Source organism: Theobroma cacao, chromosome 6 (genome assembly GCF_053813885.1).
Source record: "Theobroma cacao isolate CCN51 chromosome 6, ASM5381388v1, whole genome shotgun sequence".
NCBI lineage: Eukaryota > Viridiplantae > Streptophyta > Magnoliopsida > Malvales > Malvaceae > Theobroma > Theobroma cacao.
This window is the reverse complement of record NC_142644.1, coordinates 30,197,703-30,224,183: the sequence shown is the minus strand read 5'-3', so window position 1 is coordinate 30,224,183 and position 26,481 is coordinate 30,197,703. Positions and strand designations below refer to the sequence as shown.

Below are 26,481 nucleotides of genomic sequence, written 5' to 3'. Positions count from 1 at the left end.
CAGAATGGGAAATTTGTCCTAGAATGCAACTGTTTCCAACTTTGACAGTTGCTTTCAGGCTTTACATTTGCAGCCTTCTCTTATGATTCAAAGCGTTATTGTTCCTTATCGTATATAAAATATATGGTAGAAGAATATGAGCTCTACAGTAACATATTTATCCAGCTCTGTTGACTTTCCTGCTTTCATTTTCTTGGCAATAGCCACGCTAAAACACCATGGACTCAAGGCAGGATTATGTTTAATTACAAAGGTGACTGTCAGAAGAACCAAAAACAAACAAAATTTCCTCATTTTTTCCAAATAAAAGACGAGGAGAATGGCGGAAAAGCCAATTCTTGATTACTACTTTTACCGTCAAAAACCAGCAGCGGTCTCCTTTGGCAAAGTTAATATACAGACCAAGTGCAGAGACTTTTCAGGACATCAGAAATGTAAACAGCTTTTGCTTCAAACAGTTCAATTTATATGTTAATTTTTGGTCATGTGGTTCTATGAATTGTTTTCGAGTGTATCATCTTCATGGTTGATGTGCTAAACAATTCTTTATTCATTTTAGTACCCTTCCTCTAGTACCCTCTTTGATGTTTGATGGGCAGTCCATCTACATATACAATTTGCTGCTTAATATTATCCAAGAAATCTTCCATTGCAGATAAGCCATACGATATTCACAAAATATGAAATTTTATTGCAAATTGCTATTAAGGAGTGAAAGGAATTGTTAATCAGTTGAAATACTTGAAGCAGCATTGTTGAGTGGATATGTAAATCCCTCTTAAAACCAGAAGTAATTAAAAGATAATGATAAAACTTTTTTCCCAGTGGATGAAACCTACCTCTGTAAAAGCCAGGTTGTTTTGGTTGAAGCAACATGAGATTTTCACTGTCCAGCTTTGGCAAAGCAGATAAAATTGCAGGCCTGTCTTCAAGACGTGCTTGTACACAGTAGGCCAACTTGGATGCATCCTAACCCCTCCGAGAGGATAGTTGAGTTCTCCATCAAAATATCTGTTCGTTCCAAGCCCCTAGCTTCAATCCACAATTTCCACATCTTACACAAAAAAATGGAGGAACTCAACAGGAAACATTTGTTGTAAACTAGCATGTCCTTAGAGATTAAGATCATCATCCGGATCATAAGAACACTTTATTCTTCTTCCTGATAATTATCTCCAGGACAAGCACGGCAAAACTAAGGACATCATATTTCTGTTGAGAAGAGTCCATCTTTTGCATAATCAGGAGTTCAGAGGCAGCCTAGCTTGCACGATATCAGATAAACCTGGTAATACAAGCCTTACGGTGCCTCACAGGGTCACGACTTAGCAAATGTATGCTAGACTCTACCTGGCAACCTTGTGCTAGTTGTATGCTATTTCGTGTCATGATTGAATCTTGAAAAACAAGGCCTCTTCGAATTTAACTCTGCTCTTTGCTATGTGAAAGTATACTGAATTTGTATAATTACTGAACTAGGCCTATCGTCCACCTAAGTCTGTGACAGTCAGCTCATTGGCTGTATGCAGATTATTTACACTCGATGAAGTATCTCCGCCTGAAGAAATTTCTGTACAAAAGCCAGGTTCTTTTGGCTGGGGTACCATTATGCTCTCATTGCTCAACATCAACAACACTGATGACATTGTTGGCCTATCTTCCATCCGCTGCTGTACACACAGAAGACCCACCTGGATGCATCTTACCACTTCATTCTCAGAAATTGTGTCCTCCATCAATTCATCCATTAGTTCAAGTGGATTCCCTTCGTTCCATAGTTTCCATGTCTAAAAGGATTCAAACAAGTGTGTAAAATGTCATGTTGACATCCCATTTCATTAGAAAAATCATATTATTAAGCAAGAAGAAAAATTGGGTAAAGTTTTTATTCTTATCCTTACATGTCCAAGCAGGTTTAGATCATGGTCAGGGTGATAAAATCCCCAATTCTTTTTGCCACTTACTATCTCTAAAACCAAAACACCATAGCTAAACACATCTGATTTCACTGAAAAATGCCCACCCATTGCATACTCTGGAGACATATAACCACTGCCAAAAGATAAGAATTTTAGTATCTTTAACATTAGAAATGAACTTCAACACACAATTAGAGTACTTACTATGTTCCAATTACTCTTTTGGTCATTTCTTGTGTTTTCTCTCCAAAAATCCTAGCTATGCCAAAATCTGAAATTTTAGGATTCATCTCGCCATCCAGTAAAATATTACTTGCTTTAAGATCTCTATGTATAATTCTCAGCCTGGAGTCTTGATGCAGGTACAAAAGTCCACGTGCAATCCCAATAACAATGTCAAAGCGCTTCTTCCATGTCAAAAATTTTCTTCTCGTTTTATCTGCCAAAATGTTAACAGTAACAGTTGTTAAGCATTGTTTGTCTTGTAATTGATAAATCTATAATGTAAATCGAGAATCATGCAAACGACTGAAACAGTCAGAATTCAATTATCAGATGAACAAACCAAATAGGAACTGGTCCAGGCTTTTGTTGGGCTGATACTCATAGATTAGCATCCTTTCTTCTCCCTGGATGCAGCACCCCAGAAGCTTAACAAGATTACGATGTTGAAGTTTAGAAATCAGAATCACTTCATTCTTAAATTCTCGGAGGCCTTGTCCAGAGTTCTGAGAAAGTCTCTTCACTGCAACTTCTTGTCCAGTGGGTAAGACGCCCTACAGAACATATCAAGCATCAGATATACGATCTTTTTGCTATCTTGTTGTCATAGTTGATTTAATCACAAAAGGCAGTAACATAAGCAATGAGAATGACCTTGTAGACTGGACCAAATCCACCCTCTCCAATCTTTTTCTCAAATGAGAATTTATTAGTGGCTGCTGAAACAACATCTAGCCCAAAAAGAGGTAGTTCTAGGTCTCCCTCCTGAGTTTCGTCATTGGTATCTCTGTATGAATTGTTTTCACTTATTGCTGCTACAGGGGAATCAAGCAGCTAATTAAAAGAAAGACATGCCTCTCGTGCTTTTGTGTAAGTGTAACGGAAGTGCTACTCGATGTGATCAATTACTAAAGTAAAACTCTTCCAATATAATAAAATCTACAGGAAATAAATAGTTAGCTCAAATTGTCATAAAAATGATTCAGTTCCTTACATTCTGTCACCTTAGACTTTCTCAAATAAATTTTTTGGATGAATAAAAAGTATAAAGCAATTGTCTATTACTTTTGCACCTCTTCTTATCAGAAACAATGTGCCACTTAATTATCAGATAAGCTCATTTAGATTGAACTGTTGAGAATTATCAGGAAGAGAACTTTATCAATGTGAAAGTATTGGAGCTGCTCCACACTTTCCACAAGTGGCTTGCTGCCAATCCACTACAACTTAACAGGTAAATAGTTTATTCTTAATTCGTTTAATAAAATCCAGGGCAGCCATATATAGTCTGCTTAGGTTCACTGTAATGGATTCCGCTACTGTCAATTCTGTCAACACGCAATTTTTGCTTGCTACTGCTTAAGAATGGCAGTGGCTACAAACAAGATGCTTTGCAGATGGGAAATGAAGAGTGCATAATTAGTTAATTGCAAATGTTAGTTCATTTTATAGATTTCACTCATGATAGACCTCAAAGATCACGTGGATTTTGGTGTAGATAAAAAAAAAAGCATTAGCAAAAAGATCAGCAATCAATCAGGTAAATTGGGGTTCTTACCTCTTCTGATCTTTGCCTTTCTTGTTAGGTAAATGCGCCATACAAGGACCCCAAGAAGCATGCCTAAAACTATTGACATGGTGATTAGAGCAGCTACCTTCACTCGTTTCTTCCTCTTAGCATCAGCAATTGACTCTGGCCACCGAACAATGTTCCAAAAATAAATTACTCTGTTCTATATTCATACACCTTACTGGGTTGAGGTCAAGGGACTATTTTTGCTGCTAACATCATTAATGTAGTAATGTACAAAAACTAAGTTTATATGGCCTTTCAAGCTTACAATGAAGAATTTTTCATCCAAGCATATGGCACAAGCCAGAGAGCATTCCGACATAAGGAAGATGGCCAACAGAGATCTGGTTCACATCTGGAGAAAACTTTGGTCTATTATCCATTGAACATGACCTGCTCTAGGGAATCTAAAGCTACCTATCAATCTTCCAGTTTGAATTAACCACCACACTTTAAGTCAAGAAATGGCATGCAAAGGGCAGCCATGGAGCAATTATTATACAGACTCTTTACTAACTTGACTACCAAATGCAAATTACCTCACCAGTGATCAGTGAATTATAATTCTGGGAATATCATAAAAGTACAAAATATGGCTCAATTTCCTAGAGAAGTCAATCAATGCAAAGAGTAAATTATTACCATATAAAGGTTCATTTGAGTATGTGTGTGTATTTTTTGTGCCAATTAGCTGGCAGTGCATACCTAATTCTGCTTGTGCCATTCGAATGTAGAGGTTGCTCCCACCATTCGGAAAGTATTTCATGTCAACCAAATCACCAAACCACATAACACAATCTCCCCCATTTCCATGAATATCTATCTTGGTGTAAGCCATACAAGAACAATTCTTTAAACACTCTGCCTCGCATTCCTCAAGGCTTAAACTAAAATTTCTATTTGTCACTAAGTGAGAATTATCAGGTAACTTCATTCTGTCGTACTTGACAAAGCCATCTCCGTTCTGACAATCCAAACCCCTTTTCCTCACACATCCATCTGACCAATCGATCAGTCTCCAACTTTCTGGAGACTTGGGTGTAAAACCCCTCAAACATCTACAATTAGGATCATCAGCATAGCAGTTGCCATAAGGCCCGCATGACTCGTACCTGTCGCAACTGTCTCTTTGCAAGGTCACCATAAGTGCCCACTCATTGCTATGGTTCGTCCATGTGAGATACTGAAGCAACCCTTGCGATGTCACTATAAACCTTGACAGAATTGAACTGTCATCAACTTTAAACGTGTAGTAAATCTCTTCACGGCTTGAATTGAACTCTGGAGTGTAAACAGGATTAGGCCTGAGCTCATTGCTGCCACTGAACCTGACCCCATCCCATGGTCCCCATCGGTACTCTTTCTGGTCCCCCTTCCTGAGAACCAATTCTGGGGCCTCAGGTGGGTCCAGGCTGAATGTGAATTCCCCCGTTGCTGGGTCATCAGAGGAAAGCCATGATGTCATATCTCGTTTCAAACCTGTCTTAAGGTTCCAACCAAGTTTCATGCCAGGCAACAACGTATCAGTTATATAATCAAAACTTTGCCATAAATAATCCCCACCATCGCCAGTTAGCACAAGGTTGCCATTGTCTAAAAGCTGTAAGACAGGATTGCTCAAGGCCCTGGTGACATTAACAAACCAGATAAAAACTGTACCATTGGAAAGAGAAAGTGCACCCTGAGGGTTAAACACAAGTGATCCTGAGGAGCTAGTTATGGGGTCGTCCCTGTTGGCAACCCACACCACAGTGAGAGGATTAATGTTCTTGTACCATATTCCCAGGTACCTGCGACTGGAGCTGCCAAGAGAAAAGAACCCAAATTCAAACCTTTGCCCAGAGGAGACCAAGGTCTGGCCATCTTTCAGGGTGTTGTTCGCTGCTAAGGTATCTGCCGCTGTTGCAGAGGGGATTTGGAAGGCTAAAGAAGTGAAAACGTAATAGATTACGAGAGAGAAAGAAAACTTCATTGTTTTGGACTATGGGGAGACGAAGGAATCATGAAAAGATGTATCCCTAACACTTTGTTTTGCTTTTCCGTCATTAACTTTAAAAAGTCAAAGAGTCCAACAACGACCTTCGCTGCTCTGTTTTGGACCTTTGGGTCTTCTGTAGCATTTGAATATGTTCTATCAGGACAACTTGCTGGTATTTGCTATTCAAATATAATATATAAGTATTACGACGTTGTCAATCACCTCCTTCCCTTAAAAGTACGTCTTAACCAGTGAATAGGTCAATGATTTGTCTCCTTTTCAAACTAAGGTATGGAAAAAAAGTCATGCCGGATAAAGCACAAACCTTCTCCAAGCGTGATTGGGTAGTCATCATCTTGGACTTTTTCCCAATGATTCTTCTAGAAATACAGTGAATGCGATGTGAACGTTCTTAATTCTCGCTTATTGTATCAGGTTCTTGCTTGAATGGCATTTTTTCGTACTTGTATATTATTTTGTACCACACAGTGTGTAAACTTTACAACCTTGCGGCGACTCTAAGACAGCAGTCTCTCTACGGAACTTAACTACTGACAGCGACAATTCATAAATTGTCATAGGCACGAAATGTTGTAAAAAGTTTGAATTGTCTAAGTTTGATCGCTTATGACGATAAAACTAAGTTCACATGGCTGTAGAGACTAACAAAAACTAAACTGGAGAAACCAAGAATTGTAAGTTTCAGTAAACCTTGAAAACCGTAATGGATAATGAGTACAAGTATATATGATTGGGACAAAAATGAATGTTTATATATTCCATTAATACTGAAGCAGGCTATCTTCCAGATAAAGCAGTGACAGTTAATTCATGGGCTGTGCACAAATTTTTCCCACTTGATGTATCTGTGCCTAAAATCTCAGCACAAAAGCCAGGTTCTTTTGGTTTGGATAACAGTGTACTCTCATTGCTCAACATCATTACCACAGAGGACATCATAGGCCTGTCTTCTGTTCGTTGCTGCACGCATAGAAGACCGACTTGGATGCATCTCACCACCTCATTCGCCGAAAATGAGTCCTCCATGAATTCATCCATTAGTTCCAGTGGATTCCCTTCATTCCATAGTTTCCACGCCTGAAACAACAAATTGAGTTTGTAATTAAGTTTATCAGAATGCAGCATTGAAGTTAAAAGTTGTATTAAGCCAGAACAAGCTCTTGTAGTCTTTAGACTTAATGATATACGTACATGTCCCAGAAGGCTTAGATCATGGTCAGGGTGACGAAATCCCCAGTTTTTTTTGCCACTTACTATCTCTAACACCAAAACCCCGTAGCTGAATACATCCGATTTCACTGAAAAGCGTCCGCTCATTGCATATTCTGGAGACATATAACCACTGCAGAACAAAGCAAAAGTTTCAGAATTCATACTAGTAGATATGAATTCAAGTATTCACCTAGCACTTGCAGACATACTATGTTCCAATTACTCTTCTGGTCTTTTCTTGTGTCCTTTCTCCTCCAAAAATTTTTGCTATGCCAAAATCTGAAATTTTGGGGTGCATCTGGTCATCTAATAAGATGTTGCTTGCTTTGAGATCCCTGTGTATAATTCTTAATCTAGAGTCTTGATGTAGGTAAAGAAGCCCTCTGGCAATTCCCATGACAATTTCAAAGCGCTTCTTCCAACCTAAAAAGTTTCTCCTTGTTTTATCTGGACTTGTCAAATAGTCAAAATAGTCAAGCCCTAAGAACATCATGTCAATCAAAAGAAAGATATGCTAATTATAAATGGCTAGATGACCAGAGTCCAGACCAAATAGGAAGCAGTCCAAGCTTTTGTTTGGCAAATACTCATAGATTAACATTCTTTCTTCTCCTTGAATACAACATCCCAAAAGCTTAACAAGGTTACGGTGTTGTAGTTTAGAAATCAGAATAACTTCATTCTTGAACTCTTGGAGGCCTTGTCCAGAATTCTTTGAGAGCCTCTTCACTGCAATTTCCTTTCCAGTGGGTAAAACACCCTGTACAATACCACATCAAGCATCAGAAATCTCCTCACATGCAAAGGAAAAGTAAATCCTAATTCAGGGTTTTCTTTTTCTTTTTTTTCTTTTGATGGTGTTTTGTTATCTTAAAGTAACCATGTCTTCCTTGATTACTATAACATGATTAATGATAATCACCTTGTACACTGGACCAAATCCACCCTCTCCAATCTTTTGCTCAAAAGAGAATTTACTAGTGGCTGCCGAAACAGTACTAAGATCAAAAAGTGGTAGTTCCAGGTCTTCCTTCTGATATTGTTCTTTAGCATCCCAGAACATATTGTTTCCATTTCTAGCTGTTACAGAGGAATTAATTAGCTAAAGAGATGGGATTAATCAGAGAAAAAGATTTCCTATTCAAACCTATAATGTTAATCAAAAGCTCCTAGCCTGCTATTGTCTACTATGGCAATGCCTAACAGAGGTGGTTGAGTACGTGAAATGAAAATGGTAATCAAGATCACACCTTAAACATCAGCTGGGATCTTTAAAAAAGAAGAGGGTCCATAACCTCAATTGAATTGAGTGCAAAGTAGACAGTTATAGTGCCAATGAGGTCTTACCTCTCATCTTTCCCCTCACTTGAAAATTACACCACCCTGCAACTCCAAAAAGAAGCATGCCAAAAACTGATAACATGGTGATGACTAAAGCTATCTTCACTTTCTCTTTCCTCTTAGCATCTGAAATTGATTCTGGCACCAAAAAATTGACAAAATAAACATTTTGTTCTGTATTTTAAAGGTTTTCTGCTAAAGCCATTGACATTTAGAAGCTAGGCTTATACTAGCTTACATGAATCTTCTGTCTTAAGTGTGGTATGATCAGATTCAGGAGTCTTCTATGACTCACAGGCCCAAAAGGGTATCAAATTTTAGACCCTTCATTTCCAGGGAAACAAAGTGGTTGGAAAAAACTAACAATTTTCTAGGATTGAGTTTAAAAATAAGTGCAGGACTGAAATTTATGGGGTGGGTGTCAGCTGTCAAGCAGTTATTAAACTTACTCTCCTTCTGAGTAGCCTAATCATGTGCTTATTTTCGTTATCCTAATCACTCAATCCTACATTTTCGAATTTAACCTTAGGATGGACAATATAGGTAAAATATAACAGTGAAATCCTGTTGAATGGTTGATTTCAATATTCAAAGAGCTATATCTATTCATTGGAAATGTAAATTACAGAGGTTCTTTTTCAGGGTTTCTTCCGTGTTAAACCAGCCAATAAAATGCAACGCATACCAAATATTGGATTGGAAAACATTGAAAAACATACCTAATTCTGCCCTTGCCATTCGAATATAGAGGTCCTCTCCCTCAGGATATTTCCTCAAGTCAACCAAATCACCAAACCACAGTATGCAGTCTCTCCCATTTCCATGAATATCTATCCTGGTGTAAGCCATGCAAGAACAATTCTTCTGACACTCTGCTTCACATTCCTCAAGGCTCAGACTCCTATTTGCTGCTAAATGTGCATTATCAGGCAACTTCATTCGTTCGTACTTAACAAAGCCATCAGCATTACTGCAATTTAAATCCCGATTCCTAACACACCCTCCTGACCAATCTATCAACCGCCAATCCTCTGGTGACTTGGGCTTAAAACCTTTCAAACACCTACAATTAGGATCACTACTATAGCAATTCCCATAAGATCCACACAACTCGTATCTGTCACAAGCATCTCGTTGCGGAGACACTATAACTACCCACTCATTGCTATGGTTGTTCCATGTGAGATGCTGAATTAAACCTAGCGGTGTCACCACAAACCTTGACAAAACTGAACTTTCTATAACTTCGAACGAGTAGTAAATCTCTTCAGGGCTTGAATTAAACATTGGTAAATAAACAGGATTGGGCTTCAGCCTTTTGCCACCACTGAACCTGACCCCATCCCATGGACCCCACCTGTTCTGTTTCTGGGTCCCCTTCCTGACAACGAACTGTGGAGTCTCGGGTTGTTCCAGGCTGACCGTGAATTCCCCGGCTGCTGGGTCATCTGTGTCAATCCACGATGTCATATAACGGTTCAAACCTGTCTTGAGATTCCATCCGAGTTTCATTCCAGGCAATAAATTATCAGTTATGTAATCAAAACTTTGCCATATATAAGCACCGCTGCTGTCAGTCAACGCAAGGTTGCCATTGTCTAGCAGCTGCAGGATAGGGTTGCTCAAGACCCTGGTGACATTAACAGACCAAACAAAAACTGTATCATTAAGCAGAGAGAGTGAACCCTGAGGGCTAAACACCAGTGATCCCGCGGTACTAGTGATGGGGCTATTCCTGTTAGCAACCCAGACAACGGTGAGGGGTATGTTCTTGTACCATATGCCTAGGTACCTATGACTGGAGTTGCCTGGACTGAAAAACCCAAGTTCAAAGATTTGGCCGGGGGAGACCAAGGTCTGTCCATCTTTCAGGGTGCTATTTGCTGCTAAGATATCTGTTGTTAGTGTTGCTGTTGTTGCGATGAAAGAAAAGAAAATATTGCAGGATGCGAGAATGAAAGGAAACCGCTTATCTTTCATGTTGTAGGAAATCGAGGCAGAAGACGAAATTCTTGTTGTGGACGACTGGTTTTTGGGTCGTTTCATCAACCAGAGAAGATCGGTTGACCAACTAAGCTTTAATAGTGAAAATTCAACGAAATTCTACTTCATATTATTTTTATATTGAAACTTTGCTGGAAGTTCAGATACGGTGATTTCTGATGGAATGATTTGCTGTTCAGTAGCCATCTACTGAACGACAATTTGTGCTGAACAATTCAAATGCCAAAAACAGTATCCACAAAGATCAATGGTTGTCAAATAAAAAAATCTTTCTTATTCTGATGTGCTATAGTTTGCAGAAATGAAAGTACACATTTCCTGCTCAACTAACATTGGTTGATGTCAAGGTGTTACACCAGCCCCCATTCACATTGCTTGATGTCAACTTCTTACTTTAGTTCTTATTAGTTTATTAGTATTTCTGCCTAATTTTCAAACCTTGAGGTGACAACAGTCCCCACAAGGGACAGTGGCCCAATAAAATAAACCACGACTCACATATTTGTTGACTTGAAAATAGAAACTAAAAAGAATATATTGTATTCACAAGTTTAACACCACCAAAGTTTCACCAATACCCAAAACTGCCACAAAAATTACAGCTAAGGCTGTCATGAAAATCCAGCAGAATGTACAAGGGGAGCTTTTTTGAGATACACAAACACCCTAGATGACGCAGGAACTTCCATTACCTGGCATCTAGCATTGTAACTGTGACTTGGTTCACAGTGCATGATTCATCTTGCTTACTGTTAGATGAATCAGTTTCGAGAGTACTTCTTCGTCCTAGGCAAAAGCCAGGGGTTTTAGGCTGGGGCATTGTTGCTGTTTCACTATTCAACATCAAAACCACGGTCGACATACTTGGCCTGTCTTCTGCACGCTCTTGCACACACAAAAGGCCAACCTGTATACACCTAAGTACTTCTTGTGCATTATAGGAATCACCTACTGCTGAATCTATTAAGTCCATTCCCTTCCCTTCCTTCCACAATCTCCAAGCCTGCAATAATGGGAGTCATATTCAGTATTTATTGAGTGACATGAAAAGCTTTCGCTACTATTAAGAGTATAAGCATTAGTAGAAATATGAATGTGGTACTCTGCTTACATGGCCAAGAAGGTTGAGTTCACTGTTTGAGTGATAAAATCCTCTGTTCTTCTTGCCACTTACAACCTCCAACACCAGAACACCAAAGCTAAAAACATCTGATTTTGCTGAGAAGAGACCATCCATTGCATATTCAGGTGACATATAGCCACTGTGTATCACAAGGTATATTAGGATGAGGAACTACTTTTAATTTTACAGTTTCAAGCTAGTAGAGAAATCAAGTTTACAATACTTACTAGGTTCCAACTACTCTCTTAGTATTTGCCTCTGTTTGATCACCACCAAAAATTCTAGCCATGCCAAAATCTGAAATTTTCGGGTTCATTTCTCCATCAAGCAAAATGTTGCTTGCTTTGAGATCTCTATGGATGATCCTAAATCTGGAATCCTGGTGAAGATATAGAAGTCCTCGAGCAGTGCCGCAAATAATGTTGAAGCGCCTTTGCCAATTTAATAAGGAGCTTCTTGCTTTATCTGAAAAAGTTTTCAACTACTATAAATGCCATGAATGTAAAATTGTTACGTTAATCAAATTTCTTAATTAAAGAGAACCCTGTTGAGTTCATTAAGTTGTTAGAGGGACTAACTGAATAAAACCGAATCCAGGCTCCTGTGTTCCATGTACTCATAGACTAGCATCTTCTCATCCATCTCAATGCAGCAACCAAGAAGTCGTACAAGATTCCTATGTTGAAGCCTTGCAATCAATCTAACCTCATTCTTGAATTCTTCAGTCCCTTGCCCAGAGTTCTTTGAGAGCCTTTTTACTGCTATTTCTTGACCCTCAACCAACCTACCCTGGCATTAGCATTCATATTTGCAGGGTTAGATTTTAAGAGCATCTGTGGCTATTTGCATGCAGTAGTATGTTTTGTATCATTGAATTTACCATGTATACGCAGCCAAAACCACCTTGCCCAAGTTTTTTTTCATCAGAAAAGTTATCTGTAGCTGTTGCTATGGTATCAAAATCAAACAACGGTAATTCTAGTTCATCAGGTTGACTTTCAGCCGAGAATTCCTTCTTACTTGAGATAACCACCTCATTCAGTAGAAAATCTTGGCTTCTTTCATGAGGACCTGTAGAACCAAAAACATAAAATTTTAAGACCTAAAAGAATGTAGGGAGAAATATGTTTACTCGCTCATCCAAACTCAAGTTACCTTTCTTTCCTATTTTTCCTTTATTTTGCATTGCCTTTCTCTTCCATACCACATAGGCTATCAGCCCTAAAAGCAAAACACCAGCACTCACCGTAATGCCTATGATTAGAGCAGTAGTGTTCCCACCATCTCCTGAAATAATTTAGGCATTATATTAAGAATTTTTTGGCAGAAAAAAAGATGCTTATAGGCTTAAGGCCTACCCTCTGTCACTTCCACAAATTACTCAAATGGTTACCATTTCTTGTTTTCTGGGAAGTTATTATATTCCCATTCCTATATAGTTGAGCTAGGCCTGTGGTCAGGAGTTTTCCCAGCATGTCAATGATCAAAATATAAACGGTAAGTTCACATTAGATATGAACTCATAAATATTGAAAACACACGTATTATAAAATGACTACCGCAGCAACAGAAACCGTGTCAGCTGGCTGAACCTGCACCAGGGTTCCCAGTGTGATGAACCAGCTTGGCTATCTGTCACCAGTCATTGCTCTAATAGGTCATCTTCCACACAGCACAAACAATGAATTATGCAAAGCCATGAATGAGACAGCGGTCACAGAACCAGTAATTAATGTGGCTTCACCGAAGCATACAGCCAATGCTGTTTTGCCAAAGTCTACCCCTTCTAATGCATTCACTTCAGACCATAAATTTTCACTACTTTTTAGTTGCAACGTAATTTCAGTAGGGCGTCCAATTCCATCCATCCAAATGGGAATCTTTTCAGGACGTCATCATATTTATTAGTAGAAACTTTAATAATCGAAGCAAACAAAGATCTCTGCCATTACTCACGTGGACCTTCTCTCATGTATTCTCACAACCTTTTCCCAACTAAGTCAGTCGGCTGTATACAACTTGAACTCGACAAGGACAGGTTCTTAGACCAGTGCCTCTAATGATCTTTCTTAAATGAATGCGATTTGGGCCAAAACATTCCACCCATTTAGGTGGTTTATGGGGCAAAGGGCTTATTAACTCTCCTCTAAGAAGCCTAATTTAGGCCTGAATTTTCAACAGATCCTAGCCCAAGTGGGGTTAAGGGAAAGAGAGTGGGCGATTAGGTCCTAGACCTAGACCTTAAGAAGCCTGGAATTCTTCTTTTCCAAAGAACTTTTTTATCCGGTAACATGCAGCACACAGTTCATAAGCGATTACAATCACTGAAGTCACTCATATTCGACTAGTCATAGTTGATTTGTTCATTATTATTGATACCAAACGTAAAAACAAAGATATATGGCATTTGCTCTGAATAAGAGCAAGGTTAATGGCGTTTAAACCAATATACTAAGATTTGGTAACGCTTTGGCTTTTTCTTTTAAGAGAGTGGCATGAAAAGGTATTGTATTGGGTAAAGAAAGGAAAGAAACCTGAAAACGATATGGAGCTACTACCCTTTTCATTTTAAGACCTTTATCAAAAAGAAAAAGACAGAGAAGGAAACACCTCCCCCACTGGACCCACAGAATTATTGTCCTGCCTGAAATATTGAAATTGTACAGTACCATTAACACTGTAATTTGCTTAGATTTAACTTCAGGACGCGAAAATGAGAAAGTACCACAAAGTCTAGGCTCTAAACATTGGCTCCGAGGTAACCCACACCAAGTCAAAAACGTCGGCACACTGTGTGAAAAAGAACAGGACCACTATTTATCTCTTTTATTGTCTTCGAAAGGGTTGTAGGTGGGAGAGTGGGGACATTGAAAACAGTAACATCTTTCATTAAGCAATTATGTCACGGAACCAATCATGGGAGTGGTTCAGCTAGCTTCACTCCGACACTCGGACTCTATCCTCTGACAGACAACCTTATCACCCGTTGATTCACGAAAGAATCGAAGATATTCAAAAGGGTGCCTGGGATCCACGCATGTTCTAACAGTGATCTGACACACGTGGCTCAAAAAAAGTTCAGTCACCTGTTGTGGTTCGAAATTGTACCAAAACGATAAGAAAATTTTCAAAAGCTTGTCGTATTTCCAGAGATTGTACTTCTAGAATTGGGGGGTTAGCTAAGCTTCAGACCGAACATTTGTGCCATTCAATGTTTCCATACCTGTTTTTGTTTTTGGGGTTAAGATAATGTTTCCAAGCTTGGCTCAACTAATGTGACCCTCAAGCCCTCAACCTCCAAAACAGGGGATTCCCTGTTCTAGTTGACTCGATTAAACCGAGTCAGATTATGCATAATTAGTTATGAAAAACAATTCCAAGTGAAGATTATTAAAGAAAGAGAATTTTGAAACGTACCTAGATCAGAAGCTGCCAATCTAACAAAGAGATCTTGACCACCACCATCTGTATATTGCCTCATATCAATCAGGTCACCAATCCAAATAACACAACCTTTGCCTCCATTTCGAATATCTGAGTTAGAATAAGCAGTGCAAGAACAGTTCCTGGAGCACAAAGCTGCACAATCCTTTAGGGTCATATTTTTGTCCACGAATGAAGAAGTACCTTCTGGCAGCTTCATATTAGGCAGGTGCAAGAACTTGTCCTTGGTGCAATCTAGATCCGTCTTCCGAATACACCCACCAGACCCATCCCTCAAATTCCATGCTTGCTGATTCTTGGGACTGAACCCTTTTGGGCATTTGCAAACTGGAGATGCGTTGCTGTCACATATACCATACTGACCGCACTCCCGGTAATTGTCACACTGGTCTTTTGGTGCGTACCAAAATGGATTCCATTGTTCAGTATCAGGGATCCATGTTAATCTTTGAAGAGTCCCAGTTGGAGTAACTATCAACCTGGAAAACAAGTTCTTGTTTGTTATAGAAAATGAGTAGTATACCTCATCTTGGTTGGTGACAAAGTTGAAGCTGATATAATCAAGAGGTTTCATTTCCGGAACACCGCTAAACCTTAGACCGTTCCATGGACCGCTTCTGTATTCTCTCCTTTGCTTGTTCCACAAGAATATTTCTGGAAATCCATGATAATCTAGCTTGAATGAGAAATCCCCAGATGAAGGGTCTCCTTTAGTTCTCCAAGCTGTTAAGAATCTGTTAAACCCTGCGTTTAGATCCCATCCAAGCTTCATATCTGGTAATAAAGTATCTGTAGGGTAATCAAAGCTCTGCCAGAGGTAATGGTTGGTCTCATCGTTGATGTTTGCTTCTCTTAGAACCAAATTTCCAGAGTCCAACAACTGTGCAAGAGGGTTGTCACCCTTTGTTATGTTTGATGACCATACAAGATTCTGTCCTTGGTCAAGAAGAACGATGTTTCGATCCTCCAGCTTGAAAATACCTGACGAGTTCGCGAGTGGTTTGTCTCTGTTGGCAATCCACACGTATGTTCTGACAGGAATGTTCTTGTACCATATCCCCACGTACCATTCACCTGGATTTTCCAGGGTGAAGAACCCAAACTCGAAAACATCACCTGGGGAGACGAGAGTTTGGTTATTTATGATAGACTGAGTAGCAGTTAAGGTGTCAATGGAGAAGGAAATTGTTGGGAAGATAGCTAGGAAAGCGAAGAACAAGAAGAAGCTACAAAAATGGTGATTTCTTATAGTTCCCATTCTTCACTTACTCTGGCTCTAGGAGTTCCTCTCTCAAACTGGTGGAGCTGGTTTGTTCATTTTGAAGACATTTGGTATGGTTTGATAGGAGAGGATGTTGACTCTTTGATACCTTTATTCTCCTCGGTTTCTTCGTTTCGTCTTTGAATTTGGCATTCAAAAAATTATTGTAACAGTAAACTTAGAATAAATAATACGCCTGGTTTGGCTTTGTACATGCCTTTCACAAGGTCAAAGACTGAAAACGGGAAGATCACCTAACCATCTTTTTATATTTATGAACAGGAATGTGCTCTACGGCTCTCCTCTTTCCCTGGGATTCTCTGTTGGGAATGGGCATTTCACATTTCACAAAGAAAACGAACGGTTTCACACGCGGAATGGTGCTGGGCTTGGATATGGCCCTCGGAAAGGGACACTTCTTGGACAGAGCTGGACCCTCCCACCAAACTAGTGAGCGTGCCTTTTGAGTCTTGGACGGTTGGTATTCTACTTGGATTTTGCTGTTTATTTCTAATTTTTGTCAATTTAGTCAAAAATAAAAAAGAAAAATCCAAGTCATCTAAAAATAGTCATCATGACCAAACCCCCCTTTGAAAATTGTTCTCTCCTTTGCTTTAAATTCATTGGACAGGACAAGCTTGTGTGCTTTTTATATAGAATCTGCTAAGACAAGTTCAGTCAGACTACCAAACATGAGTAAAAAATCTTTTGGGGTCTTTGTTAATCCTAGTTTTGCTTTCTTGTTATTTAATTTAGAATCCAAATCTTTTGTTTGTCGTTCTTGATGTGGAACTTTGCAAAAACTAAACCTTCTTGGTGCAGGTGAGATACTTTCTTTAGCCAATTAGAAAGGGGAGGCTGATGGGCTTTACACATTATTTAAAACCTCATTTAATTTCTTTATTTAATTAACTATGATTGCAATCACGCTAGTTGATATTCCTATAAAAAGTTGTTTGTAGACAGAGTCAACAGTTAGCTCTTTTCCAGGAAATTCCATTTCATTTTGAGCTACTTGGATAATAAGACTGGCTTGATTTGCTTATTGCTAGTTGTTAGAATTCAGTACCCAAGAGTTCATACATTCTAGTTATAGTTTAATCAAAGTCAATCAGTGACTGAAGATGACAGGTAGCCGGGCTTGATCAGTTTTCCTGACGAAAACCTGCTAAATTGATGAATGTATAAACCGCTAGATTGACCTCAGATGAAAAATAAATACATGCTAAAACTTTTCTGAAATCCTTGTTTATATGCAGGACAAAAAGATTACAAACTTTATAGCAGATTCAAATGATTTACAAGCAATAGGAACTGAACAAGAGGAGTGGGGCTTTGGGTTGAGTATTTCAGCCTACAAAGAAACTACAACAGAGTTAATGCTTGCTACAGAGTGGTTATCGCCCTTCGAGCACGGACTCTGTAAGCTCACACGCGGACAAAAAATGGTTGGAGTCGCATTTTTCAGAGTAGAATCCAGTCTGAAATGTAAATGTAGGTTGTTTTGGCCGTGGAAGCTCGGCTTCACTGCTTAACATGGAAACAACTGCTGACATGTTCGGCCTATTTTCAGCATGATCCTGAACGCAAAGTAGAGCAATATGAATGCACCTTGTTACTTCTGATGATGAAAAGGAGTCCGCCAAGGCTTCATCCAACAAGTCTAATTCCTTGCTTTCAGACCACAGTTGCCATGCCTGAAACAAAAGTAGCTTTGTCTATATAAACTTCGAATGCCAAATAACACATAAAAGCACCAGGCATTGAAAAGTTTTGCACTTACATAGTCAATAAGGCTTATGTGTTTGTCATGATAGTAGGAGGCTGTAATCTTCCTGCCATTGACAATCTCTAACAGAAGAACTCCGAAGCTAAAAACATCTGATTTTTCGGAAAATATCCCACTCAATGCATACTCAGGAGACATATAGCCGCTGGAATATGTTTGGATAGACCAAATAAGCAAATAAATAATGCTTAAACTTGAATTATCACTATAAATAAGTGAAATCTGTCATTGCTGGATAGATGAAACCAGGAAATTAAGCATGACGAAATATGCTTATACTGATAATAACAAGTTTAGTCTAGACTCTAGAAAGATAAGTATATAGTAATGATGATTCGTGGTAGGCAACAGTTGAATATGTTGTGATTAGATAAACAAAGAAAGAAAAATTGCTTACAGAGTTCCAACGACTCTATGGGTATTAGCTAACAATTGTGTCCCTTGAAATATCCGTGCCAACCCAAAATCTGAAATTTTTGGGTTCATTTTGTCATCCAAAAGGATGTTGCTGACCTTCAAGTCCCGATGTACAACCCTTAAACAAGAATCACGGTGGAGGTAAAGAAGCCCCCGAGCAACACCTTGAATGATGTTGAAACGCTTTGGCCAATGAAGGTCTGCTCTCTTTGTTGGATCTAATCAATGCACCAGAGATATATGATTTGTATGCATCAGTTATCTTCCCAGCCTCAGATCAAAAAGATTAACAGACAGAAATTCAGTCACCAAAGATTAGAGTGCTGATTTGTTAATTACTGAAAATGACAACCATATTTCAATGCTAAGCAAAAGCATTCTGAATTTGTTCCAGCTAGGCAGCTACTTGATCATTGCATCAAATTTTAAGATTCAGGGGCTATTATTGAAAGTCAAATACTTGGTTAGTGGCTAAGATGAGTCCCATCTAGACTATGAAAGTGCCACCTCATGGAACCTTTCCTTAATTCTACATGTTCCAGCATGGCAGCATATTAAAGCATTAAGGAATGAGATAGACAAGTTGAGACTTGAGAGCACCCAATCTAGAAAGGGATGGGAGAAGATAAAAGTGCTTTGTGGAACCAACCAAATAAAAAAGTATCCAAGCTTTTGTTGGCCATAAACTCATAAATGAGCATCCTTTCTTCTTTCTCAATGCAGTAACCGAATAGCCTGACCAGATTTCTGTGTTGGAGTTTGGAGATCAACATAACTTCATTCTTGAACTCTTCGATGCCCTGGCCTGAGCTACTAGAGAGTCTCTTGACTGCCACATACTTCCCATCATGCAGCTTGCCCTGACGAAATTCACAAATTTATCAAAGTATATATGCAAGGTTGCAGCTTTCTACAACAATAAAGCACTTCTTCTTTCAAGTTTGGGTGATTACTTACCTTATAAACTGGGCCAAATCCTCCTTGCCCTAGTTTATTTGTTATGCTGAAGTTATCAGTGGCGACTAATATGCTATTCAGGTCAAACACAGGTAATTCTGATGGATCTTCTAGTTCTAAATGGCTTCTCAATGTATTTCCGGTTAAGATTTCGCTTGAGGTTTCATTCCCTGCCAAGTCAAAGTGTTTGAAAATTCTCTTTCGTTTACCTGATTGTTGAGATTTAAGGACGAAACTCAAATAAATAACTCATCCAAGCCATCATATTAAGGTATCTTGGAAAGAAAAAGAAAAAGTGAACCTATATGGTGATAAGATTTCAGAAACTCATATACTAAGATAGAGACAGAGAGGGTTTACCTATTTTGATAAATCTTTTACGGCATATGCCATACACTAAGATGCCCAAGATGATGATGCAAGAAATGGTTGTGAGGCTGATAATGAGCTTCTCTTTTAGTCTCTCATCAGCTGAAATTTTAAAAGGAAAGAAAAACAATTAAGACGAGGGTTGTGAAGTGTGAGAAAAAAAAGGAAAAAATCATATCCATTCTTAAAATTCAGCTTAAGGGCAATAATATTTTCACCAAATTCCGAATGTGCAAGCCGTATGAAGAATTCTTCCCCACCGAAGGGGAACTTTTGCATGTCTGTAATGTTTCCAGTCCAGACCAGACACCCAATTCCATATACAATTGCATAACCCATGCAGGAACAGTTATTCATGCACCATTCTTGGCATAGGTCGCTGTCGATTTCCAAATACTCAGAAAGATCTGGAAGTTTCATCCTATCCATTGTCCAAAATCTATCTGCTTTTCCGGTGTTTGTGGGTTTGGAACTTGTGTTTTCTTCGCAAGATAAATTGGTTCGTCTCATGCAACCCCCTGTCCAGTTTCCTCTGCTCCATTCTTCATCTGACTTTGGTGTAAATCCTCTTAAGCAGCTGCAAATGGGAGATTCAGATGGGCTGCAAACTCCAAATGATCCGCAGACTCCATAGACATCGCACGGATTTTGCGGTGCTTCCCAATCAACAATCCAGCCCTGGCCTCTTTCCCAGTGCTCCAACTGTAGAGTTCCCACTGAAGAAATAACCATGTTTAAAGCAACAGACTGGTTGTATGTATTAGTATATAAATACACAGTTCCTTGTTGAAGATCTTCTCTGAGGTCAAATATACTTGAAGACGATGAATCCATTTCTGGTATACCAATAAACTTCGTTTTATCCCATTGCCCGCTTCTCCAATAAGGTAACCTGTCTTTCCAAACGAAAGCTTGTATTGTCGACCCAGGTAGAAGTCCAACAACAAAATTTCCGGGTGATGGATCACTGTCACTTTTCCAGGATGTCAAGAAACGTCTCTCTCCAGTTTTGAAGTTATACCCTAGACTTGCCCCAAGTAAGAAAGTATCATAAGGATGCTCAAAGCTCTGCCATAAATTCGCTCCTGATATACCATCTATAAGTTCAAAGTTTCCATTATCTGAAAGCACTGCTACTGAACTATTTGACGGAACAGAAACATTGGTTGACCAAAGAGCGTCTTGGTTTCCATCTACAAGCTTCAAATTTCCATCACTCCCAATTGTTAGACTTGCCGAGGAGTTTGTAACTGGCTTCTCTCTATTGGCCACCCAAACAATTTTTGTAGGAGCTTTATCTTTATACCATATTCCTACATATCTGTTGGCAGAATTGTTAGGCTGAAAGAAGCCTAACACAAAAAATTGGCCTGGGGAGGTAAGGATTTGGTCTTGTGATAATGGCCTGGATAAAGTTATGTTATTAGTTGCAGCGCAGCAATGTAACAGAAGCAAGTTCAACAACAGGGACATGGACGAAAGGAAAACGCCCCATCTTCTCTGTTCCCCACCCATCTCGGAAATCAGTCTCTGAGAGAATCAGAGATGAATACGTATAGGAATGTACTCCATCATTATTCATTCCCACTTAACCAAGCGTGACATAGTTCAGGATTCTTTTAATCCTGAAATAGAACTTTAAAATCAGAAACTATTGCTGTAACCTTTCCCTGTTTAAAACTAGAGCCTGACGTAGCCCAAAAGACTAATTCCAACAGTCTGACTGTCCAAAATATTTGAAAGAAAATAACATTTTATGTAAAATGAATATTGCTCCGGAAAATTCCTGGAAAATTTCATGATTCCAGCAGATAACTATATCATGACATCCTGCTAATACGACTAAAATTACTTTAATCACTGCCAAATGCCATCTACTCCATCAAACAACGCTATCACGCCAAGTGATGCATGCATCTGTAACTCGTGCATTTATGAAAACTAAGATTCAAGGCAAAGTTCATGACTAATTTTTATCTGCGGTAATGAAAAATTTTGAGACACATCTTGCTAATATTATTAAATTAATTTACTGATAAATACCTTACTTTAATCACTGCCATAGACCTCATGAAACATAGCTATCACACCACGTCATGCATGCAGCTGCCACTCGCATATTGGAGAATATATATCGTAAGAAAATAGAAATCCTATTTTTGGCTAAAGAATTCCCCAATAGGTGCATTTCGTGTAATGAGTCGCCATGTATCCACATCTTCAATGAAGCTACAGAAAGTCAGCTTGAACAAATTATTAATAGAAAATTTCTGATGACATCGATATGTTTTCGTTTTCGTTCAAAAAAAACTAATCCAAAGTCATTTGTCTTTTTTTTTATTTCATGTAAATTTTTTGTCTGCACTTGATGTTTCTTTTGGCGTTTTATTTTATAATTTTATGTCATATATTCAGGTTTATACTATCAATCTTAGATCCTGACCTGTAAATTCTAAATATCAACTGAAGATAAAAAAATTTATGTTTAATTTAAGAATTATTCGATGTTTATATATATATATTAGACCAGGCTACTTATACGTGCAGCATATGCCTATCTTTTTATCCTGGTGATGCTAAAAGCCCAAAAGGGTTGAAAACTTGTGTTTCAATTAGTAAATAAGAACAGGAATCTGCTTATGGGGCCTAAATTGCTAGCTTCACCCTTTGTAACATTACTTTCGGACTTTCTTTTTCTTTTGTCAGAGGAATAACCATACAATCAAGTCTACACAAAGATCATCGCCCTTCGAGCACTGATTCTGTAATCTGACCTGTGGACCAGATGCTGTTAGATTCAGATCGATCAGACTTCAGTGCACTTTGGAATAATATAGGTTGTTTTGGCTGTGGAAGCTCTGTTTCACTGCTTAGCATAGAAACTACTGTTGACATGGATGGCCTATGTTCAGCATAATCCTGAATACAAAGAAGACCTACATGAATGCACCTCTTTACTTCTGACGATGAAAATGAGTCCGCCAAGGCTTCATCCAACAACTCCATTTCCTTACTTTCATGCCACAGTTGCCATGCCTGAGACAAATTACATTGGGCCATTTAAATTTGAATGTCCCAAATAACAGACAAATCACACATCAATTTAGAAATTTGCACTTACATAGCTAAGAAGGCATAGATGTTGATCTTTAAAGTAGGAGGTACTGATCTTTCTGCCGCTGACAATCTCCAATAAGAGAACCCCAAAACTAAAAACATCTGATTTCTCGGAAAACATCCCAGTCAATGCATACTCAGGAGACATGTAGCCCCTGAAATTTGTTTGGATGAGCCAACCAAGCAAATAATTAATTGAAATGTATCAGTAGTAGATGAAAGCAGAAATATATGGCCAAGTATGCCAAGTCACTCCTTATAATTACTTGTTATTCAAACACTAACAACTTTAGTGTAAATGATACTATGTGTAATGGATGGCAACAGTTGAATGTTGTTCTACGATGGAGAATTTGCTTACAGTGTTCCAACCACTCTATGTGTATTTGCTAAATATTGTGTCCCTTCAAAGATCCGAGCCAACCCAAAATCTGAAATTTTTGGGTTCATTTTGTCATCCAAGAGGATGTTGGAGACTTTCAAGTCTCGGTGTATAACCCTCAAACAAGAATCACGATGGAGGTAAACAAGCCCCCGAGCAACACCTTGAATAATGTTGAAACGCATTGCCCAACAAAGTTCTGCTCTCTTTGTTGGATCTGATCAATACACCAGAGATATATGGTTAAAATAACAGTTATCTTTCCAAGCCTTACCAAAAAGTTAACAGAAAAAAGGTATGGCTCCAAAGATTAGAGGATCTATACTTTACCTAATGGGTGATTGCTAATTAAAAATGACAACAATATTTAAATGCTGAGTAATAGCAATATTAGGTAACATGACAGTCAAGTTGAGACACTATGAACCCAAGGGATTAACAAGGGTCAGGAGAAAAATGTAGAGTGCTTGGTGGAACCAACCAAATAGAAACTTATCCAAGCTTTTGTTGGCCATGTACTCATAAATGAGTATTCTTTCTTCTTTCTCACTGCAATAACCAAAGAGCCTGACAAGATTTCTGTGCTGGAGTTTGGAGATCAACATTACTTCATTCTTGAACTCTTCTTTGCCTTGGCCTGACGTACTAGAAAGTCTCTTAACCGCTACATACTTCCCATCCGGTAGATATCCCTGACAAAATTCGTAAATTCATCAATGTATGCTTGTTTTCATCTTTCTACAACTGTAAAGCACTTATTTCAGATATGTGTGTGTCATTACTCACCTTATAAACTGGGCCAAAGCCTCCTTGCCCAAGTTTGTTGTCTAGGCTGAAGTTATCTGTGGCAATTAATATGCTATTCAGGTCAAATATAGGTAGTTCCAATGTATCTTCTAGTTCTAAATGGCTTCTCAACATGTAGCTAGGCAAGATTTCGCTTGAAGATTCAATTTCAGCAGCCAACTCCAAGTCTTCCGAGATTTTTGTTTCTTCACCTGATTCAAATAAATAACTCATTTATTTGAAGACGAAATTATGGGCCTCTTTCAAAAAATCAAAATAGGAAATTGATGAACACATAATTTGCATGTAAAGTTCTAGGATGATAAGATTCCAGAGATTCAAATTCCTGACAATTTTTTTTTAAAAAAAATTCATGATATATTGAAACAGAGGAAAGTCAACCTTCACCTCTGGAAAGAGAACAAGAAGATTCATGCTTGTTACTCTCTAAATTTGAGGTAACAGCCCAGAATCACCTCCAAAAGTCATCACCTAATGGACTATACAAAAGACCAGAGAGTCTAGGAAACCTGTACACATTGACTTTACCCGGCAAACATGCCAGCAACATGAGGCATAAACCTCACCTCCCTTTCCTGACAATAATTGACCAGTTCTCAATCTGTGCTTGGTCATCCCTGCTAAATCTCAGTTGACTTATTGGAGGACAGGACTTCAAAACAATAATAAATAAATAAAAGATACAACCTTTGTTTTGAATTAAGGAAAAGGAGACTTGGATTAGAATAAAATATTGACAAAACAAGGGAAAACAACATTTCTCAGAGAGAGAGAGAGAGAGAGAGAAGGCTTACTTATTTTTTGAGATCTTTTCCGGTGTAGGCCATATATTAAGATGCCCAAGGCCAAGGTGATGATACAAGAAATAGTTGTGAGGCTGATAATGAGCTTTTCTCTTAACCTTTCATGAGCTGAAAATTTTTAAGGAAAAAAAGAAAAAACAAAAGGAGAAAGAAAGACCTTGTTTTAGCTAATGCATGTCCTTATTTAACCAACAGAAAGGAAGACCAAGAAATAAAGCTGATAAGTAGAAGTGTGTGAAAACTGAAAAAGGATGCGAAATTTTATTCACCCAGCTCGAGTTTAATCATATTCTCACCAAATTCTGAAGGTGCAAGGCGTAAGAAAAATGCTTCCCCGCCAAAGGAGAATTCCTGCATATCTGTAAGGTTTCCAGTCCAAACCAGACACCCAATTCCTTCTATAGTGGCATAAGCCTTGCAGGAACAGTTATCCAAGCACCATTGTTGGCAAGGGATGGGGTAATCAAGGTTCTTATACTGGGAAAAATCAGGAAGTTTCATCCTATCCATTTTCCAAAACTTATCTGCTTTTCCCCTGTCTGTTGCCTCGTTGCTTGTGTTTCCCTCGCAAAGTAATTCAGTTCGTCTCACGCAACCTCCTGTCCAGTTTCCTTTTCTCCATTCCCCATCTAACTTCGGTACAAATCCTTTTAAGCACCTACAAATGGGAGATTCAGATGCCTTACAAACTCCAAATGGTCCACAGGTTCCATAGACATCACATGGATTCTTTGGTGCTTCCCATTCAACATTCCAGCGCTGGTCTTCCCAAAAAGTCAACTTTAGAGGTCCCATCCATGAAACAATCATTTTTTCGAAATCCGACTGGTTGTGAGGATTGGAAATCAAATATACTGTTCCTTGTTCAATATCTTCTATGAGGTCGAACATGCTTGAATATGATGAATCCAGTTGCTGTATACCAATAAAGTTGGTTTTATCCCATTCTCCACTTCTCCAATAAGGCACCGACCCTTTCCAAATGAAAGCTTGCGGTGGTGACCGCTGCGCCAGTCCAACAACAAAACTTCCGGGTGAGGGATCAGTGTCACTTTTCCAGGAAGTCATGACGCGTCTCTCTCCGGTTTTAGTGTTAAACCCAATACTTGACCCCAGTAAGAAAGTATCAGAAGGATGCTCGAAGCTCTGCCATAGATTATCTCCAGATATATTATCCTTCAGGGCGAAGTTTCCATCATCTGAAAGCACTGCTACTGAACCATATGACGGAGCAGAAACATTGCTTGACCATAGAGTGTCGTGGAGTCCATCTACAAGCTTCAAATTTCCATCACTTCCAATCGTTAGACTTGCCAAGGAGTCTGTAACTGGCTTCTCTCTGTTGGCGATCCAAACAACGGTCCGGGGAGTAATATTTTTGTACCATATTCCCACATATTGATTGGCAGAAGAATTATTAGGCCGAAAGAAGCCTAACTCAAAATTTTGGCCAGGGGAGGTAAGGACTTGTTCTTGTGACAAAGGTCTGTCTAGAGTTATGTTATTAGTTGCAGTGCAACATTGTAACAGAAGCAAGTTGAACAACAGGGACATGGGAGAATGCAGAATGCTGCAGATTCTGTTTTTCCCACCCATTTTCTCCAGGAAATTGCTGATTGTAAGAACAGAGATGATTATGAATATGTATAATCAAGAAGCTTGCTCTTTGTATGATAGTCATCATTGTACTATTCTTTCATTGCTTCAAAGTCTCAGTCATAAAATTAATAAAACCAGAGCCT

At 38.8% G+C, this 26,481-nt stretch overlaps 5 protein-coding genes and 1 long non-coding RNA gene across 12 annotated transcripts; 1 reads left to right on the top strand and 5 right to left on the bottom strand.

Moving 5' to 3' along the window:
* Positions 1-670: 670 nt before the first annotated feature.
* LOC18597004 (G-type lectin S-receptor-like serine/threonine-protein kinase At4g27290) lies at positions 671-5,840 on the bottom strand. Of its 4 annotated transcripts, none has more exons than XM_007025811.3 (7): positions 4,420-5,840; positions 3,700-3,834; positions 2,796-2,956; positions 2,485-2,695; positions 2,124-2,358; positions 1,902-2,052; positions 671-1,787 (listed from the first exon to the last, which is right to left on the bottom strand). In XM_007025811.3, exons 1-7 carry the CDS (start codon positions 5,684-5,686, stop codon positions 1,482-1,484), a joined length of 2,466 nt encoding a protein of 821 aa, XP_007025873.3. In that variant the 5' UTR covers positions 5,687-5,840; the 3' UTR covers positions 671-1,481. The 4 variants fall into 4 exon arrangements, with proteins under 4 accessions (XP_007025873.3, XP_007025874.3, XP_088663346.1 ...); XM_007025812.3 differs by having other exon boundaries at positions 2,796-2,953; positions 4,420-5,839; XM_088807220.1 differs by lacking the exon at positions 3,700-3,834.
* Positions 5,841-6,385: 545 nt separating this feature from the next.
* LOC18597003 (G-type lectin S-receptor-like serine/threonine-protein kinase At4g27290) lies at positions 6,386-10,620 on the bottom strand. Of its 2 annotated transcripts, XM_018123209.2 has the most exons (7): positions 8,986-10,620; positions 8,273-8,404; positions 7,848-8,005; positions 7,475-7,685; positions 7,135-7,372; positions 6,905-7,055; positions 6,386-6,790 (listed from the first exon to the last, which is right to left on the bottom strand). In XM_018123209.2, exons 1-7 carry the CDS (start codon positions 10,310-10,312, stop codon positions 6,491-6,493), a joined length of 2,517 nt encoding a protein of 838 aa, XP_017978698.2. In that variant the 5' UTR covers positions 10,313-10,620; the 3' UTR covers positions 6,386-6,490. The 2 variants fall into 2 exon arrangements, with proteins under 2 accessions (XP_017978698.2, XP_017978699.2); XM_018123210.2 differs by lacking the exon at positions 8,273-8,404.
* A 151-nt stretch (positions 10,621-10,771) lies between these two features.
* LOC18597001 (receptor-like serine/threonine-protein kinase SD1-8) lies at positions 10,772-16,095 on the bottom strand. Of its 2 annotated transcripts, XM_007025807.3 has the most exons (7): positions 14,811-16,095; positions 12,549-12,680; positions 12,274-12,464; positions 11,972-12,182; positions 11,621-11,858; positions 11,382-11,532; positions 10,772-11,273 (listed from the first exon to the last, which is right to left on the bottom strand). In XM_007025807.3, exons 1-7 carry the CDS (start codon positions 16,093-16,095, stop codon positions 10,959-10,961), a joined length of 2,523 nt encoding a protein of 840 aa, XP_007025869.3. In that variant the 3' UTR covers positions 10,772-10,958. The 2 variants fall into 2 exon arrangements, with proteins under 2 accessions (XP_007025869.3, XP_017978694.2); XM_018123205.2 differs by lacking the exon at positions 12,549-12,680.
* Positions 16,030-17,732, top strand: LOC18597000 (uncharacterized). The gene is made up of 3 exons (XR_001928501.2): positions 16,030-16,169; positions 16,381-16,575; positions 17,358-17,732. It is a non-coding gene; the product is annotated as an uncharacterized LOC18597000 (long non-coding RNA).
* Positions 17,331-21,131, bottom strand: LOC18596999 (G-type lectin S-receptor-like serine/threonine-protein kinase At1g61370). 2 transcript variants are annotated; one of them, XM_007025805.3, is made up of 7 exons: positions 19,849-21,131; positions 19,622-19,732; positions 19,262-19,470; positions 18,954-19,164; positions 18,285-18,522; positions 17,882-18,032; positions 17,331-17,795 (listed from the first exon to the last, which is right to left on the bottom strand). In XM_007025805.3, the coding sequence occupies exons 1-7, from the start codon at positions 21,101-21,103 to the stop codon at positions 17,496-17,498; spliced, it is 2,475 nt and encodes an 824-aa protein (XP_007025867.3). In that variant the 5' UTR covers positions 21,104-21,131; the 3' UTR covers positions 17,331-17,495. The 2 variants fall into 2 exon arrangements, with proteins under 2 accessions (XP_007025867.3, XP_088663396.1); XM_088807270.1 differs by having other exon boundaries at positions 19,262-19,431.
* A 1,092-nt stretch (positions 21,132-22,223) lies between these two features.
* Positions 22,224-26,477, bottom strand: LOC148762277 (G-type lectin S-receptor-like serine/threonine-protein kinase At1g61550). The gene is made up of 7 exons (XM_088807374.1): positions 25,036-26,477; positions 24,731-24,847; positions 23,916-24,127; positions 23,611-23,821; positions 23,109-23,346; positions 22,752-22,902; positions 22,224-22,666 (listed from the first exon to the last, which is right to left on the bottom strand). The coding sequence occupies exons 1-7, from the start codon at positions 26,333-26,335 to the stop codon at positions 22,370-22,372; spliced, it is 2,526 nt and encodes an 841-aa protein (XP_088663500.1). The 5' UTR covers positions 26,336-26,477; the 3' UTR covers positions 22,224-22,369.
* Positions 26,478-26,481: the final 4 nt, after the last annotated feature.